This window comes from Macrobrachium rosenbergii, chromosome 35, assembly GCF_040412425.1.
Source record: "Macrobrachium rosenbergii isolate ZJJX-2024 chromosome 35, ASM4041242v1, whole genome shotgun sequence".
In the NCBI taxonomy this organism is placed as follows: domain Eukaryota; kingdom Metazoa; phylum Arthropoda; class Malacostraca; order Decapoda; family Palaemonidae; genus Macrobrachium; species Macrobrachium rosenbergii.
In genome coordinates this window covers 6,328,733-6,346,262 of record NC_089775.1, presented here as the reverse complement: position 1 = coordinate 6,346,262, position 17,530 = coordinate 6,328,733, and the positions used below count along the sequence as shown (strand labels likewise).

General features: G+C 37.5%; 1 protein-coding gene across 6 annotated transcripts in view; it reads left to right on the top strand.

The window, feature by feature from the left end:
• The first annotated feature begins 1,203 nt into the window (after window positions 1-1,203).
• The window catches only part of LOC136856436 (disabled homolog 2-interacting protein-like), a 439,969-nt gene continuing 423,642 nt past the window's right edge, over window positions 1,204-17,530 (top strand). For all 6 annotated transcript variants that reach the window (XR_010858331.1, XR_010858330.1, XR_010858329.1 and 3 more), the window contains exons 1-2: window positions 1,204-1,498; window positions 7,608-10,673. Coding sequence is in view for 2 of the 6 variants with exons in the window: in XM_067134311.1 (XP_066990412.1) it covers window positions 7,952-10,673 (2,722 nt within the window). In the remaining 4 variants the exon portion in view is untranslated. The remainder of the gene's footprint in view (window positions 1,499-7,607; window positions 10,674-17,530) is intronic.

The window sequence follows — 17,530 nt, the reverse complement described above, 5'->3', positions numbered from 1 at the left end:
ATTATTATTATTATTATTATTATTATTATTATTATTATTATTATTATTATTGTTATTGGTGCACAAGACAGAACACTACATAGATATTATTAGGAAAACAGCTAAACGTAAACTAAGCAAAATACTTTTCTCCTGAGTGAAGGTAACTTCCAAAATATGAGTAACATAGCCCATTCTCTCCACATGTCCGAACCATCAGACCACTCAAATCTACCATTTGACCCAGGTGAAATTGGGCAGGTCCATTACATAGATTATCCCAAGATAGAGAGAGGGGTAGAAGGCGTGCAACTTCATCCTCTACAAGGTTTGCTAACGAACAGAACAAAACATATTCCGGAGTCAATGAGAAATGAGAAAGCTTTATGGTGATTATATATATATATATATATATATATATATATATATATATATATATATATATATTTAATAACAACAGTGGAATGTCATCGTGCCCGGCTCTGTTCTCAATCAAGACAAAGAGACTAAGAACTTCTTGATGGTACAGAAAAGAAAAGATAAGAAAAGTAAAAAAAAAAAAAGGCGAATTATCCCTCCGCGGGACATTAATCAACTAAACTGGCGTGTCATCCAAGTAGGTTACAGGCCTCTGCTGTCCTTGGATCGAGAGGAAATAAAAAAAAAGAGAGAAAAAACTGGCTATTAAGACATGTCGGAATGTATGCAGTGGTTTGCCTGAGAGAGAGAGAGAGAGAGAGAGAGAGAGAGAGAGAGAGAGAGAGAGAGAGAGAGAGAGAGATTTCACTTACACAATGAAGGATAAAGTTTTGATAAAATATTCAGCTCATGAGAGAAACGGCTAGAGAGAGAGAGAGAGAGAGAGAGAGAGAGAGGTTAGTCTAGATAAAAATGGTTAGTCTAGATAAAAATCGTCTACGCCAGAGAGAGAGAGAGAGAGAGAGAGAGAGAGCCTGCAAACTGAACGAAAAAAAACGTTTCGTATTAAGTAATAATATGAACAGAATCACTAACGTACAAAAACGTTCGTTAATGGTAGTAATTCACTGTAAAATAATAAATACGATTTATATACGCCCGTATATAAATATTATTATTACATTATATATAAATAAATCCCAAAAAAAAACAAATATCCCTAAAGACTGAAAAAATGAACTAACTGGCAACTCAACGGAGCTCCCTCAAGGCTCCTGACTGGACTCAAAGTCAAACATCCCAGCCAGTGTTATTCCAACCTTCGTGAGAGACGCGTGTAGTGAACCGCTCCCGTGCGACGACTTTTCAGTGAGAATAAAAATAATTATGAATTATTTCCATACGATAATTGATTGAGTTGCTCGAGTGCCGTTGCTCGCGAGCACCGGTTTAAAGTGTCAGTTTGACGGCTAGAAGTTGTGAGGTGAAGTTCGCACTCGAGGGAAGTTGTGGCGAGAATTTTTTATATATATAAATAATATCGGCGAGGAAGTTTTCTTTTACGTGCGGAGGATAATAATTGTTGCGTGAAGTTTGCAAGGTGATTGTCCCTTCATTTACTTTAGTTCTTATTTTATATAGATTTGCTTTGAGTGTATGTATAGATTTAAGTGTGTATAGGTTTATTTTTTATGTATAGTCGAGTTTATGTATAGTTCTAAGATTAGGAGGTATTATAATAATACTGATGGCGTCTCCACGTGAGGCGAGTGGCGATTATATTTTTAAAGAACTGGTTATCGATAAGACTTATTATTATTATTGTTATTATTATTATTGTTGTTATTATATTACAGTATTATTATTATTATTGTTATTATTATTATATTTTATTATTATTATTTTATTTTATATTATTATTGTTTTATTATTTTTTATTATTATTATTTTATTATTTATTATTTTATTATTATCATTATTAGTATTATTTTATTATTATTTATTATTATTTTTTCTTCTTTTTTCTTCTTCTTCTTCTTCTTCTTCTTCTTCTTCTTCTTCTTCTTCTTCTTCTTATTATTATTATTATTATTATTATTATTATTATTATTATTATTATTATTATTATTATTATTATTAACTCCTCTATAGGAATAATTTTTCATGTTTATTACAAATGCCGTTCAGTTCATAATTTATCTATCATACTTTAGATGTTTATTTGACCTTGCTATATAATTCTATATTGCAAACGCTAATATAGGTAATTTACATATTTGATTTCCTTAGAATTTTATGATCTCACGTTTAAATTTAATTAGGTCCAGGGGTCTATTGTAAATTAGCCCATTGCTGCTTGCATTAGTCTGCATAGACTTGTTGTAAGTTTTAGTAAGTTTGGCGTTCTGTAGTGGGCACCCGTCCATAGACTGACCAGATTAAATGTTATTTAACTTCCCCGTCATTTGACTGTTGTCGGCCTATGGTTGGGTTACGTTGTAGGCCAGAAAATTAAATTTGTTTCTGCCGCTAAAATTTGCTAAATTTTTGCAGATTGTGTTCCGTTTGTTGATTGAATTCTCTCTCTCTCTCTCTCTCTCTCTCTCTCTCTCTCTCTCTCTCTCTCTCTCTCAGTTGCGAAGATACACAGTAATCCTGTCTCTTACAGAGTAGCCTAAGTAGGTCTCTCTCTCTCTCTCTCTCTCTCTCTCTCTCTCTCTCTCTCTCTCTCTCTCTCTCTCTCTGAACAACCTTTATTTTTCTAGTACTACATTTTGCACATAAACCTCCCAAAATGAGATAGAATTTCCTAACACACACACACACACACACACACACACACACACACACACACACACATATATATATATATATATATATATATATATATATATATATATATATATATATATATATATATATACACACATATACATATACACACACACATCCAGCTGTCTACTAACAATAGATCTGATAGTCCTGCTGTCTGTCACCTGCCCGGGACTGCCATTATACGGAAGACCGCTTGGGGCGTGGTTGGAATTCCTTTGTTATAATCAGAAGGCATAGTTGGACGCAATATCCTAGTTAAGAAGAATGGTGTGTCACATACAAACGTATATATAGATGTACATATAAATATATGCATGTATGTGTGGTCATAGAATCAACTAGGCCTATGTCACTTTCTCTTTTTAGAGAGGTTGGGTCTAATGTGTTACAGTTCGACTCAAATAGGCTGCTGATATTTAAAACGTCAAGGGGTTCGGGGTGTGGGGTAAGGCGAATTTTGCTATAGTAATTTTTGTTAATATTATTTTTATTCAGTAGATGAAGCCTATTCATATGGGACAAGCCCACCAAAGGGGCCACTGACTTGAAATTCAAGCTTCCGAATAATATTAAGGTGTTCATTAGGAAGAAGTAAGAGGAGGTATAGGGAAATGCAGAAAGAATAGATCCCACTTAATAAAAAGAAAAAATAATAAATAGATGAAAATGTATTAAGATGGAAGGAGAATAGTACTATGGTAGTAATGCATTGCTCCTTCGCTTGAACTTCTGAAGTAGTTCCAACTCACGACATCCTCAATAGGGAGGCTGTTCCACAGTCCAATGGTGTGAGGAGGAATAAAGGACCTCTGGAACTCTGGAGAAGTTGGACAGCGAGGCAAAACATTTACTGCATATTGGTGCTTCTGCCGTTCAGTGAATCTGGCAGCTCTCGGCAGAAAAGGGGTTCAGGGATCAACTGTGAATGTGAAAAGCCTCTGTTGAAATACAACTATGAAAAAGTGATAAACAGGAGACCATTCGTCGATGGTCCAAGTCACAACTGCTGTTATTAAGAAACAGAAACCTACCACAGTAGTGGAATGGTGTGTCTATGCTATGAAATTCTTCTCGACGGAAGTTTTTCACGGAAACTTCCAGATTGCTTCAAGTTGCTGCCAACATTTTCAGTCTGCTACCTCTTTAAGAGTATTTAAAAGCACTGACACCAGAATGGTCTGAATATTTTGCAAAATATTGAGAACTAACCCTAAGCCATTGCCGCTTGCACCCGATTGCCAAAGGGTTGGTGCCATTTCCCATAAGGTTTGGTATTCCACCCTTCCTCTTTATCCAGTTAGGCCTAATAATACTTTAGTATTATTTCTGTATTTCTCTTTACCTCCTCTTACTTGTTCCTAATGAACGCCTTAATATTCTTTGGAAGCTTGAATGCAAAGTCAGTGGCCCCTTTGGTGGGATTGTTCCATATGCAAAGGTTTCATCTTAATAATAATGATAATAATATCCAGAAAAATGTACAGAATAAGCTCTCTCTCTCTCTCTCTCTCTCTCTCTCTCTCTCTCTCTCTCTCTCTCTCTCTCTCTCTCTCTCTCTCTCTACTGAAGCCCCACGCTGGATTTGGTACGCCATTCGCCCGTCTCGGGCTCTGCAACTAAAAATAAAAAGATGTTCCTCCCAATTATCACATGCTGAACACTTTCCTCCCAGATTTGTTTACATTCTCCGTTTTCTTTGTGCTGGAGGGTGACTAATGTATAATGCAACAGACGCGAAGCACGACCCCAGACAACGTCTGTTACGCCAAGTGTGTTTGAATATGCACCGAACAGATTGGTTACTGGGAGAGAGAGGCACCCCCACCGTCTGTGTGGAGAGAGAGAGAGAGAGAGAGAGAGAGAGAAAGGGGGAGGGTTGGGGAAAGGGGATATTTGATGAGTTACGTCATCGATACTTTCCCGTTTTCTTTTATAATGTGACATACTTTTTATTTTTAGTTTTCCTCTTTCCTTCTCAAAATATCAATGACGAAGTTATACAGCATTTAGAAAATTAAGAAGTAAACTGTAAGATGAGAAGGGTAGATTAAAGCGTGCAATAACAGCATGTTTTATTATTGTAAATTTAACCGTACCGAACCAGATGGAGGCTAGTACGAGTTTTTAACTACTCAATCAGTCCTTTTATTTTTAAGGAGAAACGCAATGAGATGTTTTAGTAAGTTAATATTTAGGATTTCAATATTAATTTGAATGATCCCGAAAACTACGAAACTGCCTGTTAAACAACCTTGGAACTAGGCTTAATACCATTTGAACCTTTAGGAGTGCTGTTAGCTCATTATCGTCAGCACTGACCACCTCTCTCTCTCTCTCTCTCTCTCTCTCTCTCTCTCTCTCTCTCTCTCTCTCTCTCTCTCTCTCTTACACATACGCTACGTATGTATTCTAATATTTACAAATTTAACCATTTTTGAAGGTCATATTATAGGCTGCTGTAGCATTTTATGAAATAATTATAGTTCCATGAACTTTAAGTCATCTAGTTTAGAATACTAATTAGTGATACTATTAATAGACCTACGTGGACACATTTTATGAGATCATTATCATGTGCAATATAACTTTGGGAACCGGTATTTTATATTTGTCTTCCATTTTCATTGTAAGAGTATTATGTATTCTCATTTCAGTTACAAAATGCTTGAGGTCGTGCCTGATAACCTTTTCAACATAGGCCTATCTATCGTTCGTTGGGTATCCTGGACTTCGCATTTTTGCTTTATTTTGCGCATTCTCTCATTCATTCTCTTTCTTTTCCTGTTTTTTATGGCTACACCTTGTATTTGAAAGGTCACCTGCAGACACTTGCTGCGCATTTCCGTTATTTTCCATGACTGGATAAACTTGTAGACCGACAGACCTAGTTAGATTCAGCGTTGCCAACAAGATTCGGCGTTGCCAACACCACATTCAGCCCAAAACCCGTGGACGACATTGCCATTTTGTAGGGCATATACCCTTGAACTTCTGCTGATCACTGAAATACCCTCGATCAGATGAGCACTTTGAACCTTCCTGTTTCATGTTTCTTCATCGTAAGACATTCTTACAGAATTTCTAGGCCTAATCAGACGTTTGTTGATAATTTTTGCAATACATTTTCCTTCTCAAAATCACACCAATAGCGAGGCATGTTTGACCGACTAGACTGTAGTATCATATGTTCAGGTCTTTGGCAGTAATGATAATTTCGCGCTAAAGTGTAGGATTATATTGCTGTACGTCTGCCAATAAAGAAGGGAATAGGTTAAGTGTCCTACGTGTCTGTGTATGCTGATAAATTATCTCAAGAATGGATGAACGGGTTTTCGAGATCCGCTCGGAAACATGAGTTTTTTTTTTAGTTTTAGTGAGAACTTTAACATTTTGTGTAGAAGCGATCTCACGCTTTCGGTCTATTATTTGTTATATATTGTCTGTGATGCGTGCACGTTAGCGGTGCCAGACGCACGATCATGGCTAAATCTAACCTTAACTGAAATAAAAACTTTTGAGGCTAGAGGGCTGCAACTTGGTGTGTTTGATGATTGGACGGTGGATGATCAACATACCAATTTGCAGCCCTCTAGCCTCAGCAGTTTTGAAGATCTGAGGGCGGACAGAAAAAGTGCGGACGGACAGACAAAAATATCCATCTCTATAATAGTTCTTTTTTACAGAAAACTAAAAAAAAAACAAATAAAGCAAAGTGTTAACGGAGGAAACTATTATTATTATTATTATTATTATTATTATTATTATTATTATTATTATTATTATCCAGTAGATGAACCCTATTTATAAGGAACAAGCCCACCAAAGGGGCCACTGACTTGAAATTCAAGCTTCCAAAGAATATCAAGGGGTTCATTAGGAAGAAGTAAGAGGAAGTAAAGGAAAATACAGAAAGAAGAGATCCCACTTATTAAAAAAAATTAATAAATAGATAAATAGATAAAAATGTATTAAAATGCAAGGAGCAGAGTATTAGGGTAGTAATGCATTGCACTTTTGCTTAAACCGTTTCTCAAGGTATTATAACGACACGGCAGAAAACTTTGAATAGATTGCTTTAAAATTTTTCTGTGTTAGTATATCAAGTCAGGTTCCAGTGTACCTGAACATAACATTCACGTACCTCTCCAGGCATCTGATTGTCAAAAGTAAATTGAGAGTAAATATTGGAACTCTTTGCAAAACTTGATGGACGTGCCTTTAGAGTAAATGTCTGTTAAAATTTAAAGATAACATAAAAGTATGACCATAAAATCATCAGAATAACTTCAGGATCAGTTTTATACTCAAGTATGTGAGTTGTTTGGAAAAACTGCTCAATATTAGTTTTCACACTAAGTTACTAATTTGAGTTTTTGGTTGGTCCCGGCATACCAGACCATATTTTAATTTGAACAATGGAAATAAAATAAAAAAAGACTTCTGTACACTGTAATCTGTCTGTAACACGTAGTAGTTGTTTTGAAAGTTGGTATTGACCGTGTATGTATCCACCTATTTGTCGCCTCCGAGGTGCTAGTACTAAATATGGCGGAGGCTCAGTGGGGTGCCGTGTTTAGTACTAGCCCCTCGGGGATCAAAGATATAATTTATTAATATATAGAAATGGGTGTATATAATGCTTTGATCCCCGAGGGGTTAGTACTAAACATGGCGTCCCATTGAGCTTCTTCCATGCCTAGTACGAGCATCTCGGAGGTGACGCGTAGGTGGATACATACCGGATTAATACCTTGAAAGTTTGACTATAATCACTAGAGTGGTTTTTTAGTGAATTTTTGAGTGAATTCTTTTACAGGCAAAACAATTCCAGCTTCATGTAAATAAACTTACTCCTTGTTTCTCTTTCTTTTCAGGCAGCATGTTGGAACTGGATCAGGCAGCTGACTGTCATCCCATATGTTGATTCAATGGAAAGACATAAGAAGATAAACCAAAATATTTGACAGGAGCTCAGTTCTGCATTAAGGTTATGCCTAACTACACATATGCAAATCAAATTCAGCCAATTACTGGTTTGTGGACACTGATGATGAAGTTATGAAACCATCCTGAAAAATGTCTCTTCATATCTGCTTTGGTCTTAATGACACAGCACAGATACTTGACCTGTTCTACTATAGTGTGGGATAGGTAGCATATGCCTAAGCACTCTCGTTAAGAATCCATTGCAAATAACCCAGTATTGGCACTTTATAAAATGGATGCCAGCAACGAATTTAAGGTGCTACTGTGCCCGTCCAGTGCGTCTGCCTCTAAGGGAAAGAAGGCAGGCGGCGATGCAGGACCCGGCGGAGTCCGCCACAGGATTGTGCCAGTCATCAACAAGGTCTTCTCACCTTCCCACTTCATGCTCGCCCAGAGGAAAACAACTGTGTACAAGGCAGTCTCAGGTGTCTCATTTCAGGACATTGATATTGGGGGCAAGAAAAGGCCTGGTAATAAAAAGGAAAAGAGGAAGGGTGATGATACCCCAGTGAGTGAGAGCGAGAGGTCCCTACTCAGCACAAAGAGTGATAAAGATGTGCGCTCTCTACTGAACACCAAAGATCCGTTGAGGATTGATGCTCGGAGGCAGCGTCATAGCTTGGGTAGCTATGCCGATCGATCGGCTTACCATCTGGACAGCGCAGAAAAATACAAGCACAATTCGAATGGGAAAAAGTCCCACGGAAAATCTGCTCTACGTACTAGGAGCGTCAGTGCTACTGACAATTTGTACATCACCCATGCCAATGCTAATTCGTCGGAGGATGTTCCTCCAGTCAGACCTCAAAGATCACGTTCAGCTTCCCGCCTTCGCAAATCAGACTCTAGGAACTCGGTTCCTTCAGGCACAAATGTCAGCTTGATCGTTAACTCTGAGGTGTCCAGGAAGAGTGACAGTCTTGAAAACAGGGAACGTAGTAAGAAAGAAGAAAGTGATGCTCGTCAGGTTGCTACTGCTAAGGGGAACAAAACGAACACAGAACATGGTTCTTCTGAACTTTGTCGATCTAGAAGGAAGTTGGAATCCCCAAGACCTGAGCGATGCTCAGATGAGAAAAGTGATTCCAAAGTTGGATCAGAGAAAGATGCTGAGGAACAAGAGGGAGGCTATTTCAGTTTAGAAAAGGAAGAGAAATCAAGTGGGGAAATCAAGTTCATATATGAAGCTCTTCCCAATGCTAATTGTGGTGAATTTGCCGAGAACGACCAGTGCGTAGAAACGATTTATGTCTGCCAGGTTTTCAAGAAAGAATCTGACAGTGAAGATGATGAGGATCATATTTATGAAAATTATAAAGTGATTAAGATGACGAAAGAGGGGAAAGTGATTGGCGATGATGACGAAAATTATGAAAACTACCAGATCATTCGGAGGGTCAGAGAGGAAGAACTTTTGGGAGTTGACAGTGAGTCATCCAATGACGGAGAGGGAGATGTTTACGAGAGAATTGCCTTTTTGAATCAGGATAATCTGGCTTACACCCCACAGACAACAGCCATGCAGGCAAGAGAAAAGAGGCATAATCCTCTTGGTTCAAACGACTCCATTCCTTTTATAGACGAAAGCGATAATTCACTTGATGAGGAAGATAAGAACGTTACCAGTAGCGAAACAGCCACTGGAAGCATTACCGTCATTACCATTAATGACAGTAATGCCAAAATTTCTAGGAAGGCAAGTCCTCAGCGAACAAAGCCTCTGCCGCTTCGATCGCAAGATGGAATTGCAGGAAGAGCCAATGAGACAACAAGTGCAGATAAATCGTGTGACACTGAGAAAAAGGCAAGTTTCCCTGAAGTAGTTGTGAATGTCACCACAAACCCAGGTTCAGCAAATGAGGTCAGTTGTGTCTCAACCTTGTCGTCGGGCGTACAGACAAGTTCGTCGGAAGCTTCAACCCTAGATGGTCTCTCCAAGTCAATTTCGAGACATTCTTACCCGACTGCTTCAGCCCTTATACCCAAACTCTGTGAAAAGATCAGCAAAAACATGGCACGTTTAGGAACAACCACTGAAGAACCTCCCAAGGCATCTCTCAGGAAAGATCAAGGGAGAGCTGAACACAAGGTCAAGAAGAGCACAAGCACAATTGATGTCATAGGAAGAAAAAGCAATGTAGTAGATGAAAGGGTTAAGAAAAGTATGAGTCAGAATGACGTTGAGAGTCACCTGAAAGAGAAAGGAACAGGAAACATTCTGTCGGAATCTTTCTCTGACGAAGACATTGCACAGAACGAAGACTTTGAATCATTTTCTGAAACTGATTCGGAGCTTGACAACCTTGACTATGATATGTTTACACCGAAGTCAAACAATGGTAAAGGACATCAGGTAAGGAAATCACATCTAAGAAGTCATAAGACCAGAGGAAAGACACTTACCTTAGCCAATGCAAGCCCGCTCATGACATCGACGCCTTTTGGCACAACAAAACAAACTAAAGAAGTGTCTTGTGACTCCATTGAGAGTGATGGTGCCGGAGTTTTAAACTCTCCAGCAACCTTCCAAGATCTTCTAGAGAACAAGTGCTTGAATCCCCCTGAAACAGATACTGAATCTCTGACCGAGGAAGATGTCAAAGGTAATCCACTGGTCATTCATGAAGACGGCGATGTGATGCAGTCTGATGCCCAGACTACGGGACCATTGGATTCTAGAGGTGACACACCAGCAACAGATCAGATGCGATCTGGAGCTGATGAACCCGCTGTGGATGACACGTTATCTTTCTCCTGGTCTGATGCTGAAAGTGAATTTGAGTTCATAGATTTTAAGAAAATTGAACCCCCCAAGACATGTGTGGTGTATCAGGGTGTTGCCGCTACGTGTGATGATACAGCTGTTACCACCAGCATCACAACTGTTACTACAGCCTCTGTCAGGACAGAAAAGAGGCTGGGAGCTTCGGTGAAGAGGTCTCAAAGTATGAAAGGTAAGAAGAAAGGAAAATGCAAGGTTTTTATTATGTTCTTGGGAGATTCCACCAGCAGTCACTTTTTCAGTGGTGACTGAGGTGGTACTTTCCTCCCACTAAAGATTCTTCTCCACACACACTGTGCCCTCTTTCTCATCCAATTTTCCATTCTTTTAATGTTTACTTAGTGTAGTTTCTGTAAAGCTTCAGTTTTATTCACGTAATGAATCTTTCAGGTATTGCAGATTCGTTGAAAATTCATGTCTTCCCTATTTTAGCCCTTTTTTCTGATAAGCTTCAAACAAAGGTGCTTTGTAGGATTTTTTTTTTTTTATCAAAGTTCAAGTTTCAACGTTATGAAATTTAGTCATTACTTATGTAAGTTATAGTGCCATATGACCAGTTAGCTTATGAATTAAGGTGACAAATTGTTTTCATTTTGGCAGTGAAGACAATATAATTTCAACAATAATTAATATGCAGCTATGGAATGTAACTAGCAGTTGTTCTTAGGTACTCTTATTGGAAAATGAAACAAACTAACATCTGGACATTGTATCTGCATCCCTGGACTGCAGTTATGCATCACGTAATTAACTGTAGGGTACCTAATACTTTTCGTGATAGCTTGGACTCTTTCAGGCAACAAATTAGTTGCTCCATGCTGGGTTCAGCACAGTGGTTTTCCAGACTGTAGCCTTTGGCCCGAATACCCCTTCTCGTAGACTAAACTTGAAGACTAAACTGAAGTGCAACTCTCTGATTCTAGTTATTTTTACCCCATCGATTCCATAATGAGTCACTGATTCATTTACTTTTATTCTTTACTTGTTACTAAATACCTCTGTTCACTTTTTCCTTTATTTTCACCTATTCTCTTTTCTCACCTTCCTTAGCTTAGAGGCAAATTTTAATGTAGTTTTGCTTCCCAAGTTAATTACTTTCTTTGCTCTCCTTAAGAACGACTGTGTTTGGAATGAAAAAGGTGCTTATATTTCATAATCGATATTTTGTCCATACTCAAAGGAAAAGGGGTTAGATACCACGGAATATCTTAACCAACAAAAAACTGGTAAAGGTTGTTAGAGACTTTTGTAAACAACATACAGTTGGAAAGAGTCTTGTCTCTGGACTGTATGAAGAGGTGAATGTGTCAGAACTGAAGCCATGTGGGAGGTTTAGTGTCTTAAAGATGTTGATACATCAGTGGTTCTCAACCAGGGGTGAATTGTGACCACAGGTTGGTAGGCTCAAACTGGCTCTAGGACCACACAAAACGCAGTGTGCATCGGTCTGCACTACTGAGAGGTTACGCTGGGCTTTCCTCTCCGCTAGCTTGTGTGTTTGTGCTGGTTCTTTGTTGCATATTATTCGGAATGCACCTTTTGGGGCTGACAATTTTGGAAAGTGGGGGGGAAGGGGGGAATGACATTCTGGCATATGGTGCATGGGCCAAAAAAGGTTGAGGACCACTAGTGTACATCTTTAAGGGTGAATGGATGAATAACAAGTAAAAAATGCGCCGGAAACTTTGGCGCAGTTGAGTTTTCTGTACAGCTTATAATGCTGTATGAAAACTCTCAGCCACGGCCCATGAAACTCTCAGCCGTGGCACATGAAACTTTCAACCATGGTCCGGTGGTGGCCTGTGTTGTTGGCACCTATAGCGGTGCCAAATGCACGATCATGACTAACTTCAATTTTACATAAAATAAAAACTACTGAGGCTAGAGGGCTGCAATTTGGTATGTTTGATGATTGGAGGGTGGATGATCAACATGCCAATTTGCAGTCCTCTAGCCTCAGTAGTTTTTAAGATCTGAAGGCAGACAGAAAAAGTGGGGACGGACAGACAAATTGCCATCTCCATAATAGTTTTCTTTTACAGAAAACTGAAAAACATGTAAAAGTATTATGTCTCATTAGTTTTCATCCAAAGAAAGTATGTAGGACTATTATGTCCTGTAAACATGCAAAAATCTTAAAGTATGTGAGTCCCATGTCATATGAAGGTGCAGAGAAAGAATGCAAGAATCCATTGTGTGTATCGTGTCTTCTGACTGTGAAAGTGATTCAGAGTGAGTGTATAATCTCTGATAATGTGCAAGCTGTAAAAGTGTGTAAGTTTTATGCTACTTAAATGTGTGGACAATGCAAGCATAGAAATTTATTGACTTATAAGTGTGGAAGCAATGAAAAAATGCATATCATATAAGTGTGTAAACAATGAAATTGTGGAATTTTCATGTCTTGTAAGTGTGGGAACAATGACATACATTGTGTAAGCTCCATGTCATATAAGTACAGAAACAATGAAATCTTGTAAGTTTCATGTATTAGTGTGGAAACAATGAAATTGTGTAAGTTTCATGTCTGTATAAGTGTGAAAACAATGACATACATTCTGTAAGTTTCATGTCATATAAGTGTGGAAACAATATCATGTAGGTTTCATGTCAAATAAATTTGGAAACAAAAATATCGTGTAAGTTTCATGTCGTGTAAGTGTGGAAACAATTAAATGTCTAAGTTTCAGTTCATATAAATGTGGGAATAAGGTTATGGTGTGAGTTTCATGTTGTATAAGTGTGGAAACAATGAAATTGTGTAAGTTTCATGTTGTATGAGTGTGGAAACAATTAAATGTGTAAAGCTTCAGTTCACATAAGTGTTGGAACAAGGTTATCGTGTGAGTTTCACGATGTGTAAGTGTGGAAACAATGACATTCATCATATAAGTTTCATGTTAGATACGTGTGGAAACAATGATATCTTGTAAGTTTCACGTCGTATAAGTATGGGAACAATGAAATCGTGTGAGTTTGAATTCATATAAGTGTGGAAACAGTGATATTGTGTAAGTTTCATGTCGTAGAAGTGTGGAAACAATGATATTGTGTAAGTTTCATGTTGTATAAGTGTGGGAGCAATGATATTGTATAAGTTTCATGTCATATAAGTATTGAAACAATGATATTGTGTAAGTTTCACGTCGTATAACTGTAGAAATAGTGAAAGGATTTTAAGTTTAATGTCCTATCAATGTGAAAACACTGAAAGTACGTGCCTGTATCATATGTAATATGTAATAATACAAAGAGATAATTAGAGCATTGTTAGCATAATTCATAGTTACTTGACATCAGAATTCCATGCATAGTTCACTTGGGTATCCAGCTCTTCTCATGATCTTCCTTATTAAGATGATAATAGTGCCCAAGAGATAATGGTTTCCTGCATGCCCCTGAGGCAAGTCTTGATGCCCGGGGCATTCTCCTCCAACGAGTTCTTTAGCTCTCTTCCGTTGTTCGTTTTTTTTTAATGTAACAAAGGTTTTAGATATAACAAGCTCTGGTGTATAAGGTAACTAAAAACACTTTGTGCTTGTAAGGCTTGTAATGTTCAGAGTTTAAGCACTTTTTCTCTCCGCCCTCAGATCTTAGAAACTACTGAGGCTAGAGGGCTGCAAATTGGTATGTTGATCATCCACCCTCCGATCATCAACCATACTAAATTGCAGCCCTCTAAACCTCAGTAGTTTATATTTTATCCAAGGCTAAGTTTAACCATGATCGTGCGTCTGGCAACATTATAGGCGCCAACAACACATGCCACCACCGGGCCGTGGGTGAGAGTCTCATGGGCCCTGGCTGAGAGTTTTACACAGCATTATACACTGTACAGAAAGCTCGATTGTGCCAAAGACACTTCGCTGCATTTTTCACTTGTTTTTTATCTAAAGACTACCATTATAAACTAGAAAGACTCTGGTGTCTTACAACATGATGGAATCTGTGTATGAGTTAAAGGAAGACTTGTCGTCTGTTACATCTGTTTTGAGAAAGAAATAGAGCAGGGGTCAGAGACTCGGGTGATGAGGAATTCCCAGAAGTAATTGTTGGACGTATCTGGTGAGGTGAGATGAGAATGGATGATGACATGAGAGAATTACTAAAACAAGGAAAGCAAAGGCAAGAATAAGAGGCATTGATGAGTGCAGTCCCCTTTTGAGGAGAGATGGGGAATATTATTATTATTATTATTATTATTATTATTATTATTATTATTATTAATCAGTAGATGAACCCTATTCATATGGAACAAGCCCACCAAAGGGGCCACTGACTTGAAATCCAAGCTTCCAAAGACTATTGAGGAGTTCATCAGGAAGAAGTAAGAGGAAGTAAAGGGAAATACAGAATAAATAGATAAAATAAGTATTAAAATGCAAGGATAATAGTCTATCAGGGTAGTGATGCATTGAAGTTCTGAAGAAGTTCCAATTGCACACCGCCCTCAGTAGGGAGGCTATTCTACAAGGAAGTATATTTGTATTCTACAATGAAAGCGTATGTTAACACGGAAATAGAATACTGTATTGTAATTAATACGGAATTATGTTCTGTCTCGTAACACATCTACGTTATGACGTATTATAGTCGTAGAATATATTGTATCATAACAAAAATATCACGTGTTCAGCTTTAAAACAGAAAATGTGCTAATTACAAATTTATCGAATTCTAGTATACCTAAATAAGTAAGAAATGCGCCGAAGTATCTTCGGCGCAATCGAGTTTTCTGTACAGCTTATAATGCTGTATGAGACTCTCAGCCGCGGCCTATGAAACTCTCAGCCGCGGCCCATGAAACTTTCACCCACGGCCCGGTGGTGGCCTGTATGTTATTGGTACTTATAGCGGTGCCAGACGTACGAATATGGCTAATTTTAATCTTAAATAAAATCAAAACTACTGAGGGGGCTAGAGGGCTGCAATTTGGTATGTTTGATGACTGGAGGGTGGATGATCAACATACCAAATTGCAGCCCTCTAGCCTCAGTAGTTCTTAAGATCTGAGGGAGGGCAGAAAAAGTGCGGACGGACAGACAAATAGCCATCTCTATAATAGTTTACTTTTACTGAAAACTAAAACGTGAATGTATATTACATTTAATATACTGTTTCGGCATTTACATAAGACGTATATTAGGCCTAAAGGACATTGAATTTTAGCTGCAAAATATACTATTTTTACTTTAACTCTGAAATATACTGTATTCCAAAACGAGTATTGCACTTTAGCGTGACTCAAAAATATTGTACGTTTAAAATTGTATTTAAGAAGGGAATTGAAAGGAGTTGATATTTTATGGGACTTTATTTTAGCAGCCTGGAAATATGAAATATGTTATTTTTATTACTTTGTTTCCCAAATGGAATGAATTTCCAAAATATCAAATTACTTTATATTTCTATATTTTGCATCTGGTCATTGGGTCTTGAATTAAATTGTTTCATGATTTATATATCGATTGAGATAACTTACTGCAAATTTCCCTCTCAGAGGGAGAGAGAGAGAGAGAGAGAGAGAGAGAGAGAGAGAGAGAGAGAGAGAGAGAGAGAGAGTTCCTCTCCTTTCTTCCTTGAGAGTGGCTGACTTCATGATCCATTTCTGACCTTGGGTTCGTATCGACTGATAAGCAGGTAGTAGGTAGTGTGTGTATATATATATATATATATATATATATATATATATATATATATATATATATATATATATATATATATATTAATTAATAATAAACGGGAGGATATTTCCCCTTGACCACCAGAGAGCAGCCTGTGTGGCCTTCCTCAAGGCTAGCCGTTGCAATAGAGACTCTCCCGAAAGGACAAAATGATTTGCCTGATTATTTTTCGCCTTTTTGTAGCCTGATGGGATGGTCAGTCTTTCAGCTGTTTGTCTGTTCGTTTGTTTTGTGGTTTCGTTTGTTTGTTGTTTGTTTTTTATTCTAGGCTTTTCCGGGACTTATTTCCGGATTATTTGTTTTATGTTACGCGTGAGGTGTTGAGATTCTGTATGTTAGTTAAATGGGTTCTCTCTCTCTCTCTCTCTCTCTCTCTCTCTCTCTCTCTCTCTCTCTCTCTCTCTCTCTCTATATATATATATATATATATATATATATATATATATATTTATATATATAAATAAATATGCATGTTCGTATATTTATACATATATATGTATATATTTGTTTATATATATTGTATATATAAACACACACACATATATGTACATGTGTGTATGTGTTTGTGTTTGTGTATTATGGGCCCTGTGGTCTCACTAGTGAATTCCTGGTAAGATCTGGGTATTTTGGGCATGTTCCATTGAGGCCCATTGGCATTTGTTGAAAAAAATTGGTACAGATTCGTCTTTCAGAACTTTTTAAAAAATTTTAATAGTTTTTACATCACAGGGCGTTATTATTATTATTATTATTATTATTATTATTATTATTATTATTATTATTATTATTATTATTATTATTATTATTATTATTTAGAAGATTGATCCTATTCAAGCTTCCAAAGAATGTGGTGTTCATCTGAAATGTAATATTAATGAATGATTTCATAATGAGAACAACAATAATTATATAAATAGAAATGTTACGAATAAAAATTACTCTCTAATATTAATTTATCAAGCAATTCAATTGAATTAATGGAAATTATTGCGACCTCAGACGTGCGAAGGAAAAAATAGCAGAATTACCACAAGAAGTTGCACAGTTAATGGAAGAAACTAAAGATAATAAAAAAAAAGGTTTTCTGTACAGCGTATAATGCTGTATGAAATTCTCACCCACGGCTCATGAAACTCAGCCGTGGCCTGCGAAAATTTCACCCACGGCTCGGTGGTGTACTGTATTGTAGGCACCTATAGCAGTGCCAAACCCACGATCATGGCTAACTTTAACCTTCAATAAAATAAAAACTAGTGAGGCTAGAGGGCTGCAATTTGGTACGTCTGATGATTGGAGGATGGATGATCAACATACCAATTTGCAGCCCTCTAGCCTCAGCAGTTTT